At 49.6% G+C, this 20,719-nt stretch overlaps 1 protein-coding gene across 3 annotated transcripts in view; it reads right to left on the reverse strand.

Annotated features, from left to right (window-relative positions):
* Sh3pxd2a (SH3 and PX domains 2A) overlaps positions 1 to 20,719 on the reverse strand; it is a 197,761-nt gene that overhangs the window by 103,043 nt on the left and 73,999 nt on the right. For all 3 annotated transcript variants that reach the window (XM_026781309.1, XM_005352440.2, XM_005352439.3), the window contains exon 4: positions 2,432 to 2,508. In XM_026781309.1, the coding sequence (XP_026637110.1) occupies positions 2,432 to 2,508 (77 nt within the window). The remainder of the gene's footprint in view (positions 1 to 2,431; positions 2,509 to 20,719) is intronic.

Here is a 20,719-nt window from a genome sequence, read left to right on the forward strand (position 1 = left end):
TCTGCCTCCGCCTCTGCCTCTGCCTCTGCCTCTGCCTCTGCCTCTGCCTCTGCCTCTGCCTCTGCCTCTGCCTCTGCCTCTGGAGGGCTGGGATGAAAGACTTGTATCACTACTGCCAGGCTCCCGTGCATTTTTCTGTCTCTGCTCTCCTCAGTATTGCGGTTACAGGTGCATGAAGCCACATCTGGCTTTGTGCACGGATGCTAGGGATCTAAACTCAAGTTCTCACGCTTGTACCCACTGAGCCATCACCCCACGTCCCCCTTGGGATTGTTCAATTTCCAGCACCTACACGGCAGCTCACAAACATCTGTTCCAGAGGACCCAACGCCCTCTTCTGGCCTCCTTGGGCACTGCATGCACATGGTGCACAGACACTCCAATCAGACAAAATACTTATACACACAAAATGAAATAAAAACAAATTTAAAATACTTTCAATATTCTCTCTTCCTCCCCTCTTTTCTGCATGTTGTACATGTACCATGGCAAATGTGTGGAGGTCAGAGAACAACATGCAAAAGTTGGTTCTCTCCTACCACAGCAGTGATGAATTACCCACTCCATGGCATGTGCCTCTACTTGCCAGCTCCTCCCCTGGAATTCCCGAGTCACATCCACAGCAGGTAGCACTGAGCTATCTGTTTATTTGTTTTTTACCTCTTAGAGATTCTGGGCATCAGACCCAGGGCTTGGGGCATACTCTACCATTACACTGTTTCTTTAACTGTTTTGTTGTTGTTGTTTTGAGACATGATCTTGTTATGTATTCCAGTCTGGTCTTCAACTCACTATTTCCCTGCCTGTCTACTAGGATTATAAGCATGCACCTCCATGCCCAGATTAAAAAGGAATTCTATTTCTATTAAAGTCAGTGGTATCAAGAATAACAGTAAAATATCTAATGCTTTTTGTTTATTTTTATACGTTATATTTTTATGTATTTATATGTTTGTTTGTTTTCTGAAACAGGCTTTCTCTGTGTAGCCCTAGATGTGCTGTCCTGGAACTCTCTTTGTAGACCAGGCTGGCCTGGAACTCACAGAGATCCACCTGCCTCTGTGTCCCAAGTGCTGGAATTAAAGGTGTGTGTCACCACTGCCCTGCATATATTATTTTTTACTACTACTAGGTATCAACTAGGTATCAAACACACTAGGCAAGTGCTCTATCCACTAAGATACTCCTAGCCCTTTACTTGTTTTTAATACTTTTTTTTTAAAGAAAGGATTTATTGTATGTGTTTGGGTGTTTTGCCTACGTGTGTGTGTGTGTGTGTGTGTGTGTGTGTGTGTGTACTACATGAATGCAATGTCTGTGGAGACCAGAAGAGGGTGCTGGATCTTCTGTGCTTCTGGAAGTACAGAAGGTAGTGAGCTGCCATGTGGGCTCTTGGAACCAAACCCAGGTCCTCTGCAAGAGCAATGGACGCTCGTAACTGCTGAGTCGTCTCTCTAGTGCACTTTTAAATACATTTAATTTTCTTTTATTTATTTACTTGATACAAGTGTCTGTGCTCTGTGACAGTAATAGAAGACGCCCGCTGAACGCTTCCTCTGAACCACATTCCACACACACCTAATGCACTCCAGGTCACTCTACCTCCACGATGGAGGGACCGCCCTCTTTCCTTTGGGAGAGACTTGGAAACAGAGGCTTACGGATGCTAACTAAGTTCATACAGCTAGACAGGGCTTTGAGCACAATCTGTCTGGACGTCTGGGTACCAACAACACTAATGAGTATCTTCCAGGAGGTCCTAGACTATAATCAATATAAAAGACAGGATTTGAGGCCTTGAGTTCAGAATTAGCACCATGACCCCCCAAACAAAACAAACAAAAACACAAGCAGAAAGACAAACAGGCTCTGCTTTATGACATATGTTGGTTCTTCCTGGTCTTTGACATTGGTTATTTAGATGTGCACACACACATAGAGAGAGAGAGAAAGAGAGAGAGAGAGAGAGAGAGAGAGAGAGAGAGAGAGAGAGACCAACCAGAGAACAAGAGAGTATATTGACATCTATTAAAACTTGTGTGAATAAACAAATGTGTATTCCAGATGTCACTGTGCTCAGAACTGATTCAAGCCATACTCAAAAGAAATGTAAAGAAATAACCTCCTACCGCCAGCAAATACCATGCTCCGGTCCCTCCGGCACTTAACTCCTAAGCTAGTAGAAGGGGTTTGGCCAAGTATTTTATAAACATGGAAGGCTTCCGAAAGGGGCAAAGCCTTAGCTACGACTCCTAGGCCGACTGCTCCAGACAGTGGTCCAGCCTCAGGAGTGATCCCTCCCAAACGACAGTTACCCACACCTCCCACGCCCAGCCAGGAAACACTAGGCCGCAAGTGGGTTTTGTACAGACATCTTCCTCCAAAGATGGACGAGGCCTGAGGCCAGCCCCTTCCCTGACCCCAGCCTTACCCTGCAGTATTCATCGATGGGCTTCAGCCTCTTCACCGCCACGTCCCGGATGTGGCTTCTCCGGAAGAGGATCTTGCCTGGAAAAGAGAGAGTCTAGTGAGCGCAGCGGTTCTGACTGAGGTTGCTGTAAAGATCCTCTCATCCCCTCACCTCTTGGATTTCCAACTGGCCCCCACCTACACCACCTCAGTCAACAAAGCAAGAGAGAAGCTCTCACCTCTGTTGGGGGGCAGGAGGCGCCCAAGGCAGAGGCCCCATGGCCTCTCCCTGGAGGCTGCCATCTTGGGCATCTATGAACAACCTGGTCACCTCACCTTGTCTGGGTCTGTGGCAGGATCAATGCCCAATGTTAGGGTGTGGCTTTCTAGTGACCTCACACATAAATCTGAGAAGAGGCCCAACCCATGTGCTATGTTTTGTCTTCTGGCCCCGCCTTAAAAGATCAGCATTCCTTCCTGCTAGCCCGGCAAGGGTTCCTATTCTTAGCTTAGGTGGGTGGCTATTTCCAGGGTGAGACAAGCAGCTAGAAACTACGGCTGTTCCCGTCGGACAGTCCCCTGGCCTCTGTGAACACAAACCCTTCAGTCATTCAGGCTGGGACATCCCACAACAGGTATGGGCGAGATTGACAGGAAGTCCCGGTCCCTCAGGTCTTGCTCAGTCATGATGAACAATCGGTGTGTTCAGTCATAACAAACGCACGCTGATCACGAGGACATCAACACACGGCTCTTTAGTGGCCTAGTAAATGCAGCTGGTTCTCCCCCACAGTCCCTATGCTGGGGACTGAACCCAGGACCTTACATACACTAGCTGCCTCCCCTCCCCCCCACTGTCAAACTTAGAATCTGAACTCACTAGTCTGATGCTCATGGCCTTACACATGGACACTTCTGGTCCCAGTGAGGGTCAATGTGTGGGGTCAGTGTCCATCCCCTTTTCAGAAGGCCTTGCTTGAATATGACATGAGCTAGGAATTATCTTTCTCATTTTAGAATATTCACAATGCATGACCCATTCCTAGGGCACCTGGCTCACCCTTCTGCCGGTGATAGCATAGGTGACAAGACACACCAAAGGACCGGCGGGGCCAGTAGATGACAAGGGTACTTAGAGCTGTGACACCTTTCTGCTGTCCCCATCTGCCCCACTGTCCTTTGGAGAAGGCCTCCTCCATGTTAGGCCTTAATGACAAAAAGGCTAACCACACCCCCTGGCAAAAGGTCAGTTAGCACGTGACACAGGCTAATCAACCAGAGACCCGGTGATTGGCTGAAGCATGGGCGAGACCTAGTCTGAGCCAATGAGGTTCAGCCTTGAGCCTTCTCTTTAACACAATGCCTCATTTGGCTAGATGAGAGCCCGGTGCCCCCAGTGGCCAACTTTATTATCGCTTGAGAAGAAAAACGGAAGAAGGAAAACAGCCTGGCACAGTATGAGCTCAACAAATGCTTCTGGAGTGACAAACAGTCACGAGACCACCGGTGAGGGTGATTCACAGTGCTTCCAGAGAGGCCTGGGTAGCCGACCTCCCTCCCTCCTATCACCGAAGCTGCACCCCAGGGCACCCACTGTGCCACTTCTGGCTAAGAGGCCTCCTTCAGGTAGAGTCCAGCTGTTTCCCCAAGCAGCCTCTGGCAGGGAAAAGGGAATGTAGGGGACCTTGGGACCTGCTAGAAGAGGCTGCCGAGGCCTCTGACCTCCCTGTCACCACAGTGCAGGTCAGTCTGCATAGGTGGAACAGGACCGCCAGAACACTGAGCCTGTGTGGCCGGCTTCTCATTCACACAGCTGTTCCATGCTGGGAGTCTTGCTCCACATCTGGTAGGGCACAGCTCACCCCCCACCTGCTCCCAGGACCCACCTAGCATGTGCTGTCACCCAGTAGGTGCTCCAATAAGAACCTCCTGGGCACGCTCACTCCCCATCCCTACCTGAGCATCAGCCCCAAAGCTTCCCTTCCCCCATGCTCTCAAGTCAAATGTCTGGGCACTTGCAGACAAGAACTCCACCATGGGGTTCCCTTGCCAAGAAGCCAAAAGGTGACTTATTAAGAAAGAGTGACACTTCCTCATAGAGGAAAATGTCCTCCATGTCCCTGCCTTTTGGCTTCTTATCCCTTTTGGTTGCCTGTCACAGATGTATGTGTGTGTGGCTGGCAGATGTTGTTGTGCACAGCAGCCTTTGCCATTAAGCTGACGCTTGGTTCAGGGAGACTGCTCTCGGGACTGATAAAAAGATGGGTGTCCCAGGGCTGGAGTTTGGGGCTCCCCACTGGAGCTAGCTGCTGGTAAGACCAGCCAGACTCTATGACACCAGCAGTCTAGAGGTGCCCAGCAGAACCCTGAAGGCCCATGAGAAATAGAAGAAGCTGGGGCAGCCTAGAGAGGCATCACCCTCCACAAGTGGTACTCCTACCCTTCCCATCCTGTGAGAGGACAGAGAGAGGGAAGGAGATGTGGGGGTCATCTGGCTTCCCTTGCCAGCCCTCATCCCAACTGCACCCTGAAGAAGCCTTGTCCTGCAGGGCTGTAGACAGAACTAGTGCAGAAGACGCATTTCAGGCCTCCAGGAGAAGTGTAGAGGCTCGCAGAAGGATGAGGTGAAGGGAAGGAAGACTCCACCTGGGGAAAGCACTTCTGGCTCCAGAAGCGAGGCCACCCGGCCATGGGTGACGGCTCATATCCCCTCACCAGCCCAGGGGTCAGCTACTCTGAGGCAGAACAGTTTGCAGTTAGCTCCTCTGAACCCCAGCAGGGTGGCTCTCTTGAGCAATGCCTCTTCTTTAGACTTGGGGCTTTGGCGCAGTCAGCCCACAGGGATGAGGGAGGGGAGGCCTGGAAGAGATTCAATGGTTTTGACTTTTCCATGAGGAATCCAAACCACACTGGGAAAGCCAAACCCGGGACCATATTAAAGGCAAAGAGGAAAAGGAGGGGGAGGAAAATCCCCATTAAGGAAGCCGAGACCGCAGGGCATTAAAGGCTGCTTGTAAAAGTCCTGCCGCCCCTTTATGGCAGCCTTGGCTGCTGCCACTCTTCAAAGCTAGGGGAAGGCGCCCCAGAAATGTGATAAGCGTTATAGGGTAGATTACACTCCGACCTGAAACAGACCCAACCCAGCAAGACTTTAACTCACTCCTGGAAGTCAGTAAGGAGCTGGAGGCACTGAGCACCCAGCACTGTCTGGGAACTGAGTGTGTGTGATGGTCCCTGCCTGTGACCCCTGCTATTCGGGGGCTGCACTGAGGAGGTGGGGCCTCAAACAAGAGTCCTGGGTCCCTGGCAGCTATGTGACCTCCGTGCTGGGACCTCTGTGCTCTCCACTGGAACCTAAGCTCTACAGACTCTTGAGATGGAGCCTTAGTGGGGTTGGGGACCCAAAGGAGGCAAAGGGGGGGGGATAATGAGCAGTAACAGCAGCTGCAGGGTTGCTGGGCTTACTTGACCAATCCTTGCAACAACCTTGAAGCAAGTATTTATTTAAGATTTAAAACATTTAAAATTATGTGTATGCAAGGGTCTATGTGCTGCACACTCATACGCACACACACATACACACACACGAGCCTGGCATTGCACATGCACACAGGCAGAAGTCAGGTGAGATCAAGGGACAACCCTCAGAAGCTGGAGTTAGGCTTAGCCGACAAGCACCTTTTCCACTGAGCCATCTCAACCACCCTGGTCTCCTCTTGAGACCATTCACTTACTCACACAGCCAAGATCCTTTCCAAATGAGGGCTGTATCCACAGGGTCCAGGGCTCAGGACTTGAACACATATCTTGGGGGGGTGGGTAGTGTTAACCCACTCTAGGGAGTTACAGGAGAGAAGCTCTCAAACGTTGAGTTTACAGGTTTGTGTCCCTACAGCCAGTTTCTTGACGGCTGAGCCTCAAACTGGGGCTTTGCATACGCTAGATGAGTACTCTGTCCAGCTCCTTGGCTTCTACACTCAGGGGTACAGCGGACAGGTAAAATCCAATTGTTTCACCATGGACTGGGTGCGATGGTACATGCCTGCGACCCCAGCGTTGGACACCAGAGTCCCAGACCAGTTGGGGTGACAGAGTAAAAAACCCTGTTTCAAAACAAAATAAACTCTTAACTTTGCTGTTGTCATAGCTCACACAGCTAGAGGAAGGGCTGTGGCATCGTGTGTGTGTGTGTGTGTGTGTGTGTGTGTGTGTGTGTGTGTGTGTGTGTGTGTATGATGATTTTAGCACCCAGAGCCAGGCTTAAGGGGAAAAAAGTTTTAAAATTTAGAATCACCGTTGGGTGGTGGGGCACACCTCAAATCCCATCACTCAGAGCAGGAGGCTGGCAGATCTCGGAGTTCAAGGCCAGCCTGGTGTACAGAGCGAGTTCCAGGACAGCCAAGGCTACACAGAGAAGCCCTGTCTTGACACCCCACCCCACCCCACAAAAACCAACTTAGGACCACCAAGCTGGAGATCAGCTATGATACCACTACACTCTGGACACAGTATGCTTTCTGTACGTAAGCCTTCTCGTCCACCCAGGGGGACCGACCACTGCCTGGAAAATGGATTCGAAGCAGCATAGGGACATAGCGCTGTCAAACTAGGCGAGGCTGAGTCACTTTCGGGGACTAGATGAATCCTACAGAGCCAACCTTTGAGTCTGTCTCCTTCCTTCCCTTCACTGCTTGCTCCCTCTTCCCTTTTATGTTTTTGAGCTGGTCTATCCTCAAACCTCTGGGCTCATGTGCTCTTCCCCTCTCAGCCTCCCCAGCAGCAGCTGGGTCCGCACTGCTCTGTCCACGCGTGCTTCCAATTCCTAGCATCCAGAACAATCTTATGTTGTTGTGGTTGCTGCTGCTGAGACAGGGTCTCACTCTGTAGTGCAGGTTAGAACTCACTATGTAACCTAGGCTAGCCTGATCTTGATGGTAATCCTTGTAATCTTGTCTTAGCCTCACAGGTGCTGGATTACAAGTCTGTGCCCAGCTTCAGAATAATACTATTCTATTTTAAATTTCCTACATTTATTCATTGTGCATGCACGTGTGTGTGTGTGGGGGGGGACAACTTGCAGGAGTCAATTCATCTTTATTCACTGTGTGTGTATGTGCATGTATGTGCACATATGTGTGTGTAAACCAGAGTACAACTTGAAGATGTCAGCTCACTCCCAGAGGGCACCACTTCTCCGACTGGCCTCCCTCCTAGGATTCCTGCAGAAGGGTACGAGCACAACCCTCACAGATGTGTGCTTAGGGCTCAACACAAGGCCTTGCATAGAGCAGGCAAATAATTGGCTTGCACTAAATGCTGCAATCACTGTACTAGTGGGTGTGTCCATACAGTCTTGGTCTGGGCATCTCTCTCATTTATACACACTTGTGTATGTACACACACACACTCTCCTCACATATTGGGGCTGCCACCTCCGAGGCAAGGGCCAGACTCATCCTCCAGGACCCAGACAGAGTGGGGCCAGAGAGCCTGGTTAATTGACAGGCTGGTACTGAGGCCAAGTGTCCCTGTTCAACTCTTCCTGGGCTGGGGTGTGGTGGGTGTGGTGGGCAGTGGCTCTGCCTCCCAGTGGGAGCTGGGGATAAAGGGCCCCATTCAGTTTGGTTGCCTCAACTCCACCCCTGTGGGGAGCTGTCCTCAGGAGGGGGGTGGAGGGACACTGGCCAAGGCTTGCTGGCTGCCTCTCCTTGAAGCATGGCCCACAGTGTGGGGGGTAGCTGGGCCAGGAACCAGGCTGCAAGGACACTGAGGGCCACAACAGAAAGGCACAGCCTTTTGGGGCAGCGGATGGCAACTCTTGCCCAGCAGTGACCTGAAAGGCCTTTGTTCACTACTGAACTGCTGGGCACTGGGAGGGTCTGTGTGAGTTCCTTTATGCAAGGAAACCTCAGGACCACAGCGAGGCCTGGCCAGTCAGAGGGGAGTTCGCTTGGCTCTTCTGAGATGGGGCATCCTCCCAAAAAGCTGCTTCTCTGAGGTCCGACTCAGAGGGCAGAAGTGAGCCCTGATAGCCAATTGTTCACAACCTCCAAACCCATGGATTCCACCCCATTCAGCAAGGGTGTGAAGATGCGGAGAAGACAGGCCAGGGGTGTGGACGGGGCTAGGTGCTGTGGACCAGGCTTTCCACTGACTGTTATTTGAGCATCACAGCAAACTACAACTTAGGTAGAGGGACTGTAGTTATTTCCATTTTACAGGTGGGTAACTGAGGTTCTAAAAATGAGTGGCCTGCCGCAGGTGACATCCTAGCAATGGTGGAGTCGGGATTTGTAGTCCGCCTGCTCATCTCTGGACTGAGGGACCTGTGTTTTTAGTTCTTTTATCATGTCTCTTCCTGAACCCGATGCTGCTTGTCTGCTTGGATAGCCATTGCACTGAAGGCTGGGATGTGACAGTGTCCAACACAGCCCCTACCTTCAGAGAAGACGCGCACACTTGAGACTAGCTTCAGTGGGATTATATGGGAGGGAGCTAGGAGAAGTAGGAAGAATGTCCCAGCCACAGACAGGAACCCATCAGCACCCCAGTGATGAGAGGGACCAGACCCATCTGAGAAGCTGAGAGAAGTCCAAGGTGGCTGCAGAGTGGGGTACATTTATGTTGAGGATAGGGGCGCTAGGGTAACCCCCAAATTGTGGGTCATGGATAGGGTAAGAAGAAGCTGAATGGGTAGCAGCTTGATCACAGGAACCACACAGGTCAAAGTGATGTCACTGAAGTACACTTCAGAGACACCCGAATTCCTGGGCTTGGAGACTAAGGATCATTTCTTTGTTTACTACACTGCAGACAGAACTTGGGACCACACACACATGCTAAAAAGGCACTGTGCTGAGCCGCTGTCTCAACACATTAAAGATATTTTTTTTTTAGGTAGGTCTTGCTCCAAGTTGGCCTCTATCCTCCTGCCTCTGTCTTCTGAGCTCTGAGATTACAATCATGAACATCATGCCTGCAGAATCAGTTTTTACCTAAGAAGACAAAAGTACATTCTGAGTTCTTTTTCTCATCTGAAGCTTGAGGTCAGGGCCTGAGGGAATAGGCCCAGTCCTGTCGTTAGCTGGCTGACACTACAAGAGCTCAATCTATGGTCCTGCCACTGTCCACGGGGCCCCATGGATCATGGGGATAAAAACTAAGAGATCAAGCCAGTGGCTGGTGGAGCACGCCTTTAATCCCAGCACTTGGGAGGCAGAGGCAGTCAGATCTCTATGAGTTTGAGGCCAGTCTGGTCTACAGAGTGAGTTCCAGGACAGCCAGAGCCACACAGAGGAAGCCCTGTCTCAAAAAAAAAAAAAAAAAAAACAACCCATAAACAAAACCCCCAAGAGACCCCAGTAGCCATCGTACATAATCCCTCACATTCTTAGGTCAAAGCTGAGCTCAGAGAAGTTCATGGCTTGCCCAGCATCACAAAGCCAGCGAAAGACCTGGTTTCTCACTGTACTTAGAGGCTACACTGCCCGGGCACTCCAGCGTGGCCATCTTTCCTATGTCAAAATCCTATCCCGAGCCTCACCCAGCATCCAATGGCGCTACTTCAGAGAACCAAGGGACCCATCCAACCCGGGCTCGACCCTAGGTTCCCACCCACTTCATTCACAGCATGAAATAAGGCACAGCTCTTGCTCTCTACAAAACCTCATGACCAAAGCTGAAGAGACTAAAGCTCAGAGCGAGCTTCTGGGTGTCCTTAAGTCACACAGCCAGCTTGACCGGACGATTGGCAAATCCAGGTCCAGGCAGTGGGGCTCAACTGTATGTGCCTGCTCACATGGCTGACAGGTGCCAGGGCAGAAGACAAGGAGGATGTCCTAGATCAGTGAGAGAGAGTGTCACCAGGCCCCACTTGCACGCTGGAAGCACCCAGCAGACACTGCCCTGACTGATAACCCACACTCACAACCACGCCTGCGTGGTTTGTGGTCGCCTGCTTTTTGGCCAGCATTCATGGCTCCAGATATTTGGGGGGCACCATTACTTATACACTACATTTCGATTTCTATTTTCAGTCAATTCTTGCTAGCCTCAGCTGCTTTCTCCCAAAAGACACAGAGGAATGGAAGAGAAGAACTCTTTGTCAGAAGTAAGTCAGGGGCAAAGGTTAAGGTCAGAGCCTTGGCTGTGTGTGCTGTCTTTCAGTAGGAGCCTTCTGCAGGAAAACACTCAGGACAAGGGGGCTTTCTGCACCTTTCAAAGGAAATGGGAGTAACTGGGGACAGGGATGAGGGAGGCACAAAGCTGGCCTTATGCGGAGGCAGCCACATTCTGCCAGGATGGTCAGATTCGAGGCGAGGCTAGAAGACCCCTGTTTCCCTGAAATGTTCTTCCTTTTGCATATGATTCCATCACTAGGCACTTTCTCCTTTGGTCTCCATGGCTTTTAGAGGAAAGTCAACTACAAGTCCAATCCTTGTATTTCACAGAAACGGGAAACCAGGCTGGGCCTGCCTTATGTCATCTGGATGAATGGGAATCACAAAGCACAGGAGACCATGCTGGTATTAATACAGAAACAACGGGCCCACAGCCTTTCTGTTTGAGGTCTAGGAACGAACAAGTAAAACCAAGAATTGAATATTTCCCAAGCTTCTGTTTGGTGCCACAAATGGAAATTTGGGGGATTTGCCATTAGGTAGAAAAACAATGGTCATCCCACAATAAATCTCTGTTTAGGCGCAGTATTTGTGGTGTTATTACATAGTTCCTTTACAGACACAGATTTCCAAAATCAACCTACGGGAAGTTAAGTATTTCCTGTGGGGCACTATACCTGCAATTTGAGAATCTGCCACTAGGTGGCCAATAAAAGTAGGTTAGGTTGAGTGACCCTCAACAAAACTGGAATCTAGACAAAACCTTTACTGTAGGTAGTAAAGCAGCCTAGGTTTGAAGCCAGCTCTGCCTCTCACTAGGGAGTGGTCATGGGAAGTCATATGCCCTTCCTAGCCTGTGAGTCTTTATCTACAGATTTATGGTCATTAAACTGGATAATATGATTGGCTGAACCTCTCTGTACATCAACTAGGGAAAATACACACTTACTGAATCCTTTGACATTAATTTTCTCTTATTTAAAATTGCTTAATTGTTTTTTTTTAAATTTAAAGACCCCATCTATAGTTTCTCAGAAGGATCTACGAGTTTTTCCATACAGTCAATTCAAATAAAACAAAACAAAAACAACAGTCACATGTTTTGGACAGCAGCTACCCTTCATCTTGCAGAATGTACCTGTCCAGTAGGCAAGAACGTCCCACTACCCACTAGGTCCACTGAAGCCATACTCATCCAAGTATTAACCTTGCAAATTCAGCTTTCAGAGCAGAAGTACAAGGCCAGTTGTGTGGGTCAGGCCACTACACTGACAGCTACTCCCTTGTCCCAGATGTCTTCCGGGGCTTCTTCATTTTATTGCTCTGTTTGCATGTAGTATTACTACCTATTTGTTTATTTGTTTGTTTGAGGCAGAGTCTTGTGGTTACAAGTATGCACTATCATGTTCATAATACAGCAAAAGAGATTCCTTTAAAATTTCAGCCTATTTTTCTGTCTGTTACTGCCCAAGACCCCCACAGCAGCCTCCTCTCCTTTCAGCAGTGCCTGAGCGAACGCTTAGGTCTGAGTCACTCTCATGTCATGCTGCTGATGGCTCAGTGGGTGAATATACTTGCCTGAAGGTCAGATCATCCAAGTTCTATTCTTGGGATCCACACGGTGGGAAGACACGACCCCTTCAAGCTGTGTTCTCTGACTTCCGCATGTCCCCTACCGAGGGCCTGGGGACTTTGGGACTGGTCTCACTCCCCTCTTCAGGGGGGTGCGGAAGCCAAGGTCTTATGAAGATGAGAAATGATGCTGAGCCTGATCTATAATCTTCCTGCCTCAACTTCTCATGTGCTAGGATTACAGGTGTGCGCTACAACACCTGGCTAGTAGGAGAAACTTCTAAAACAATTTAGAATTTCTTCTAAAACATCAGCAATATTCCTGGCTCTACACTTCCCCCTGCCTTGGATGGGAGGGAGAGTTCTGACTCACCGCTAATGGAAGAGTGTGGCGGGACCTCAGCATCCTCCTCCTTAGGCTAGTGATGTGGAACAGGTGACCATTATGTTACTCATGATCCCACCCCACTGAATGTAGATCCCATAAGCAGGTAGGCATCTCTGGGATGTGTGAGGACACCAGGCCAAGACATAGTCCTTGTCAAGTTGCCACCTGAGGCTCTCACCCCTGCCCCATGCAACTCTGTTTTGACTCAGGGATCAATTTGCCTTTGCTGGCTCAGTAGTTTATACTACATGTATGGACTGATAGCTAGACACCACAGTGCGTTAAAGATAAAGCAGGAGGCCCATCAAGGGGCTCTGCGGGTCTTGAACCAGTGTCTCTCATTCCTTCCTGAGCTCCTGGTAAGATCCAGTCCTGATTCAGCAGGTGGGGCAGAGACCGCATTTCTAACGAGCTCCTATATGATGCCCCAGTGGCTGACCACATTCTGAGCAGCAAATCCTCAAACACCTAAGAACCCTGACTCCGGAAGAAGATTCTAGAAGGCTGTGTTCACACAGTCAGAGAGCAGGCTCACCACACTCACCATGACATTGTGGGTGTTCACCATGCCTCACTGATGACTTCCCACTGACGCTGAGCCACACTGAGGGTGCAGAGATGCCAAGGGGGGGCTGACCCACAGTCACAAAGCTAGAAGGAGGTTGAGCTGAGATTTGAACCCGTGTGTTGACTTTCAGCCCCCCCCCCTGCTGAAAGACCATACAATGCTTGCCTATTTCTGCTCATCCTCCCCAACAAAGTGATCTTTTTCATCAGACCAGCAGTGTGGAATAGGAGCCCAGATGTCAGGGCAGATCTGAACCCAAAGCCTGCTTGTTTCTTTGAGGCCCTTACAGGTTCTGTTATGGATAATGGTTAGGAAAAAAGCTAAACAAAGGAGATTAGACTCAGAGTTCTTGTTCTGAAAAGAAAGAAAGGGGAAATGCTGTGGGATAATGTTCTTGTACACTGTAAAGATTTGTCACTCATATTAGTTTAATAAAACGTCACTGGTCAGTAGCCGGGCAAAAGTATAGGTGGGGCAGCCAGACTAAGAGAATTCTGGGAAGAGGGAAAGTAGAGGGTCAGTCAACAACCAGATGCAGAGGAAGCAAGATAAGAATGGCTCACTGAGAAAAGGTACCAAGTCATATGGCTAAACATAAATGAGAATTATGGGTCATTTTAAGTTGTAAGAACTAGTTAGTAATAAACCTGAGCAATATGCCAAACAGGTATAATTAATATAAGCTTCTGTGTGTTTACTTGGGATTGAATGGGCTGTGGGACTGGGTGGGACAGAAACTTCCATCTACAAAGTTCTCTCTCACTAAGGTGAAACCTGGTTCTTTATGCTTTGGCCCAGCGAAAAACGCTATGACCTCTTTTTTCTTTGGTGGAGACAAGCTAGGTGTAACAGCATGGCCCAGCCCTCTCCCGGACTCCTCCCCTGTCTTCTGGAGGCACAGTTAGGTGAGCAGACTCCATCTTTAGGTCATGCAGCCTGACAGCCTAAGGCTTTTTGGTGGATGTCAGAGCTGGGATCTGTGGAGAAAGAGAGCTGTAAACCCGCTGGTGAGCGTTTCCAGGTCTGATGACTGTACTGCTTGATGTCAGGCAGCAGGGACTGAATGATGCATCAGTTTATAAGGTAGGAAGGGCCTCGAAGAGCCAGCTCAGACCCTGTCAGAAGGGAGCAAAGGCAGGGGCTATGTCTTTGGACTGGGTCTAGTCAAGGTGACTCAGGCTAGCTTCAAACTTGCTACATAGCTGAAGATGAGCTTAAGGTTCAATCTTCTTGCCTCTCTCTCCTGAGTGCTGGAACCACAGGCATGGACCACCATGCCCAGTGTACGCAGCGTAGCCGATCAAACCCAGGGCTCTGGGCCTGCTAGGAAAGCGCCCTCAACTGAGCAGCATCTCCACAAAGCATCTCCCGAATGTTCCAAAGGAAGTGACCTCCTGAGGGAGACGGGAGGAAGACATCTTCTCTCCTTTTATGGTGAACACAGGGCAGGCCTGAGAATGGGATGCTGTAAGATGCTGGTCAGGGCTGACTCTGACAGACAGGTCAATGACATCATCATTCTGGACCCCCGATATCCCCGCTTGCAGCCCATAGCCCCTTCACTGATCCTCCCCTAATAGATACCCGAGAACTGTCTTCTTCCTTCATTTCGACCAAGCCCTCAATCTTTGCCTGCCTTGGTCACCTCCAGTCTTCCCACCTCTTGTAAAGCAGGATATGCCAGACTAAAGGATCCTTTCAAGACAGAAATCTGTCCTGTCAGCCCAGAACATCTCACCGTATGGGATAAGTCTTCGGCCCTTAGTGTGACCTCTGAGAACGTGTTCTTCCCAACCCAGTGAAGGTCACCAACCATCTTCCCCACCCTGCACTCCGCGTGACCCAATATGGCAGGCTCATATCAGCGCACGTCTGCCCTCATGGGAACCATGAAGCCTAGCCTCCTCTTTCTGCTTTAGTTTCCCTCTTGCCTCTTCACCACTACGAAACCTGGGCTGAGTAACGGACCCATCTGGCACTTGAACGTGAGTTTGCTGACACAGTTGTATCCAGGGACACTGCTATCTCTAAGCACAGAGTGAAAAGATTTGACCTGGTAAAAGGACTCAGGGATTACGGAAGGAAAGTCTTTATTTCCAAGGTGAAGGACATGTGTCGGGAAGGTCATGAGTGTTACCGAGGCCTGAAGTCACAGCCCTCACTTTTGGTGATGTTGTCAACAAGCAAGGGGACCGCTGAGAGCTCTGGTTAACAACGTTGTGTTATGGACATGGGTGGAGCCTGGACTGGAACCCAGGGCTGTTTCCTGAAGGTCAAATGACCCAGGCTGCCTGAGGCCGCAGAAGAGTGGACTTCTGCTTTAACCAAAGGTTTCTGGAGAAGGGTCATCAGAGACACTCCAGACTGTGGACTTGGGGCGGGTGCTCAGGAGATCAACTCCTTTCTGAAAAGGTCTCTAAGCTAGGGAGAAAAGAAAGAAAATTCTGACAAAGTGGCTAGTTTTTCCTGGCTCTTAAATGTGGAGCTATGGCCGAGAGAGGGCTTGGGGCCTGACCCACATTCACTTACAGGAGCAGAGAGGGGCCCTGTGAGGCTACCACCGCAGAGAGACCTAGGGGTTCTGGGGCTGGAAGCCGCTAGGGCTAGTGACATTAACAACTCACACACTCTTCAGGGGTGACCTTCTTGGTCCCATCTCCTGTCTTCCCAGCTCTCTCTGAGGTCAGCTGGCCTGACCCCTTCTCCACTGGTTCATGTACTATGTACCCGGAATCCTTAGCCCCTCAGGTCACCGTTCTCGCTGTCCTCATAGCCTATGGTCCCTGGACCCTGATCTTCCCATGCCTGGCTTAGTCCAGATGTCACCTCTGCAGAGGCCCTCCTTGGCCAGCAAACCTCAGACATCTTGGGCCTCCTCACTCACACTCCTTTTCCTTTCTGGTTCCTGTCACTATTGGAAATTGTTCCTTTGTCTGCCCCCATCCCCCACTGAAAGATAAGCTTCCTGTCAACAGCGGCCTGGCCTCTTGTTCTCAGCTGTATTATCGGTGCCCACGGCTGGTCCCGGCACACAGTGTGGCTTGATAAATACCTGTGGCAGGAAAGGAATGAGTGAGCACAGCTCTTCCATGCAGCGTTCAGAGCAGTACGCTCACAGCAGGCCCTGGGAGCCGCTGGCCCCAGATTACAGAGTGGGAGCTATGATTACAAGGGGAGACCCAGCATTCCCAAAAGGATGGAGGTGAGTGGTGCAGGCCTGTAATTTTGTTGATGTTTTTTTTTTTATACCCCAGTATTCCCAGAAGACACTGTCTGTCATAGCAACATCAGAGAGGTTTGTCTTTTTGCCATCTGAGGTTACCATTGAGGTCCACGCCCTCACCCTCAGGGACTGTGGTCCCTGCCAGAGCTCAGTCATCACTTGCCCCAGTTCCCAGATCCTTTGGGGAAAGGCTTCTTAGCCTGGTGCCTGGTGGCAACAAAGAGGAACACCTATGGCTGAGCAAGAGGCCAGCTCTCCCTAAGCGAGCTATAAAACCATCCCTTCCCCCTGCTTCCTCTGGTGTTGAACAAACACCGGATCTTCTGCAGAGGGCTCCGTGGTCAGGGAGAGGAAAGCCTTGTGTCTCTGGTTCGCCAGGCTCCACACTGCCTCTTCATTAAGGGACTGACTGCTATGTCAACGGTCACCCACACAAAAGAAGTAAGCAGCCTGCTGTCTAGAACTACAGTCCTGTGAGGGGCAAGGTAAGCAGGCTGTCTCCAGGTTGGCGGCCCCTGCCTTGAATATGGACATGGGGTCACTCTGTGGTCCAAGTCATTCCATAGCTCATACCTCATCCGCCTGAGGATACAAAGGGCTATGGGTAGGGTCACTCAGTTATTAGCACCGCGGGCTTTGTGGAAGCCCAGAGAGGTAAACTGAGGCCAGCACAGGAGCACAGAGAACCCTTACGTGGAAGGCGAGCTAGCACAGCCTTGGCAGAGGAAGCACAGCCTTTTCTGTCCCACTGTCTGGCTTCTGAGGTCCCCGGGCCCCCGTCACAGTAGTTTGCTTTTTACATCAGCAGCTATATAAACTCTGCTCTGCAATGACCATTTCCTCCCGAGGAGGCTCCTCGGGCCAGCAACTCAGGATACACAGGAAATGGACTCCAATCCCAGGATGGGCAACAGGAGATGGATTTTCCACAATAGTCTTTTAAAACAAGGCAGAAGGTTCCGTATAAACAGTAGGCTGCACCAAGAGGCTGCAGACGCAATCACAATCGGTCCAGTACCAAAGCACTCTGCCCGCCCCTCCAAGAAGGCTCCAGAAACACTTGGGAGACCACTGCCCCTAGCACTCTGATATTGCCACAGGTGAGGCCTCCAAAACAGGCAGCCAGGCTTGTTTGCTTTGGGTTATCTTCCCAAAGGTAACAGCCTGGGTGCATCTCTCTGCGGTGAAGAAGCAGGTTGGCCTCCTACCTGTAATAAGAGATGCGGACTCCCTAACGTCTGGGCTCCCTTCCTGTATTGCACCCACTGCACGTGCAGGTGATGTTCTCCACCCAGCATGTCGACTCGAGGGAACTTAGCAGGAATGAGAACAGACGGAGGCATGCCACTGCTCACGCTGGTTACGGGGCTGTAATAAAGTCTAACATCTCTGGCTCAAGAGTGTTATATTTTGTACGGTGAGCCATGAAATCATTAAGCTAATTTAACTGGCTCACAAGTACGGTAGGGTCAGATACCATGCACATGGGTTTGTGTGTGTGTGTGTGTGTGTGTGTGTTTGATTTTGGATTTTCTGTTTTTTTGAAAGCATGTCACATGTAGCCCAGGTTGGTCTTGATCTCACTTCATAGCCCAGGTTGGTCTTGAACTCTTGATCCTCCTGCTTCCATTCTGCAATTGCTAGGGCAGGCCTGTGACACCACACCTTGATCCATTCAGAGTCTTGACAAAGCTGCTCTTACAACTACAGCCAGAGGGCAAGGCGACTGACTGCCTAGTTTCTCAGCCCCAGGTCTGTTCCGCATCTAGCCACTCAGAAGCCACAGATTCTATTACTACTGCCATTGGTATTATTATTGCTATTATTGGTGGGATATCAATACACAACTCAGGCTGGCCTTGACCTCACTCTGCAGTTCATGCTAACCTTGAACTCTCCTCCTGCCTCGGCCTCCTCAGTGCTGGGGTCACAGGCAAGCTCCTAAAGACACTTCTTTGAGCAGCACTTCACTTTGCAACCAAATTTACCACACACTTCTTTTTAACAAAATATGTGGCGTGTGACTTTAATCCCATCACCGGGAAGGCTGAAGCAGGAGGATCTCTGTGAGTTTGGAGCCAGCTTTGTCTACACACTGAGTTCCAGGACAGTGAGGACTACACAGAGGGACCCTGTCTCAGAAAACAAACAAACAAATAATAATAAAACAAAAAGAACCATTGAGTGCAACCAAAAGCTAGTGGTGTTTGTTCTAAGGAGTTTGTTCAGGGGTCTTCAGGAGAATCCCTTCTACAAACCAAGTTCTACTCACAGTTTCTTTGTTGGAAGCGAGAATGCTGAGCACTCAGAACTACAGAGAAGTTTGTCATGGGCTACTGTCCTTACAGGGCAGGGGCATGCTCACTCAGTAGCAGTCTCACAGGCTTAATGTAGAAATCAATCACTCTGGTCAATGTGCTAGCTAATTGAAGGTGCCAACATCAATTTCCTGGTTTTGATAACATATTAGAGCCAGTTTTCAAAATGTTCCAGAATTGGAGAGGTGGCTCAGCAGTTCAGAGCACATAATAGTCTTCTAGATGGCCTGATTTCCATACCCAGCACCTATCCTGGGCCACTCACAGCTGTCTTCAACGCCAATTCCAGGGGAAATCTGATGCCATCTTCTGGCCTCTGAAGGTACTGCACTCATGAGCATATACCTATACTCAGACACACACATGCACATAATTTTGAAATAACAAAATCTGAAGAGGAAATAAGATATTTAATTGGAGGAAGTAATTTGATGGTGACAAGCAGCTGGTATGGCCCTGGGATAAAGCCACCAGCACTGCAGTCGGGTAGCAGAACTGCAGAGAGGAAGGTATGGAGGAGGGTATTTCTGCAACATCTCTGAGTCTATAATTATTTCAGAATTAAAAGGTAAAGCCAGATATAGTGGTGCATTCCTGGAATCCCAGCACTTGGGAGGCAGAGGCAGGAAGATCAACAGTTCAAGGGCATCCTCAGCTATATAGCAAGTTCAAGACCAGCACAGACCCCATTAGACCTGTCCTGGTTGGTTTTGTTTTATTAACTTGACACAAACTAGAGGTATCTGAGTAGAGGAAACCACAGTTGAGAAAATGCTGTAGGATTTGCTGAAGGAGGTAGAGACAGAAGATCACGAGACCAAGGGCAAGGCCAGCCTGGGCTAGACATTTTTGCTGGCTGGTGGTGGCACACACCTTTAATCCCAAGAAGGTAGAGGCAGGCAGATCTCCACAAGTGAGTTGTGGACACTCCAGGACAGCCAAGGCTACACAGAGAAATCCTGTCTTGAAACGAACAAACAAAGCAAAAACAAAACAGAAGACGGGCCTTTAGAAAAGTCTGTAGGACATTTTCCTAATTAGTTATTAATGTGGGCGATCAGTTGTAGGTGGTGCCATGCCTGGGCAGGGGGTCCTGGGTGCAGGCTGAGAAATGAGCAGCCTTCCTCCATGGCCTCTGTTTCAGTTCCTGTTTCCAGGTTCCTGTCCTGCTTGAGTTCCTGTCCTGACTTCCTCAGTGAAGGATGTGACCTGAGAGTTGTAAACAAAAGACCCTTTCCTCCCCTAGTTGTTTTTGGTCACAGTGTTTTTCGCAGTTACAAAAACCCTAAAACAAGACCCTATCTCAAAAAGAAGGCAGGGTGGGGAGGTATTTAAGAGAAATGCAATAGCTTGGCAATTAAATGAATGAGGGGCTCTAAGAGCCATATACACACAGAATGTGTGCAAATGTCCAAAATGAAAAAACTCAGGCACAAAAGAATTACTCATCGTCAATGTCCTCAGTCACTCAATGCAATTGGGAGAGACTTCCAGGCTACCTGATTCCCAATTTGGAGAGGTTCAAGGCTACCTGACCCCAAACAGGAAGCTCCTGCTGCTCGAGAGAACAGTGACAGTTGAGTGAGGGACCAAAGGGACTTGTGCTTGGTCTTAGCCCTAACTTGGTGGGTACAGTGGCAGCAGAGGAAGACAAAAGCAGAGCCTTGCAGCCCATTGGTGATGGCACACGCCTTTAATCCCAGCATTCGGGAAGCAGAGGTAGGTGGATCTCTGTGAGTTTGAGGCCATCCTCGTCTACAAGAGGTAGTTCCAGGACAGGTTCCAAAGCTACAGAGAAACACTGACTCAAAAAACAAAACAAAATAAAAATAAAAAGCAAAGCCTTGCTGAGGCTGGCTGTGCCAGTTCCTCCTTAGCCAGGGAAAGACAGTACATCCGAAGAACGTGTGTGTGTGTGTGTGTGTGTGTTTGTGTGTGTGTATGTGTGTTTGTGTGTGTGTATGTGTTTGTGTGTGTATGTGTTTGTGTGTGTATGTGTTTGTGTGTGTGTTTGTGTGTGTGTATGTGTGTGTGTGTATGTGTTTGTGTGTGTATGTGTTTGTGTATGTGTTTGTGTGTGTATGTGTATGTGTTTGTGTATGTGTTTGTGTGTGTATGTTT

Source organism: Microtus ochrogaster, chromosome 8 (genome assembly GCF_000317375.1).
Source record: "Microtus ochrogaster isolate Prairie Vole_2 chromosome 8, MicOch1.0, whole genome shotgun sequence".
Lineage (NCBI taxonomy): Eukaryota > Metazoa > Chordata > Mammalia > Rodentia > Cricetidae > Microtus > Microtus ochrogaster.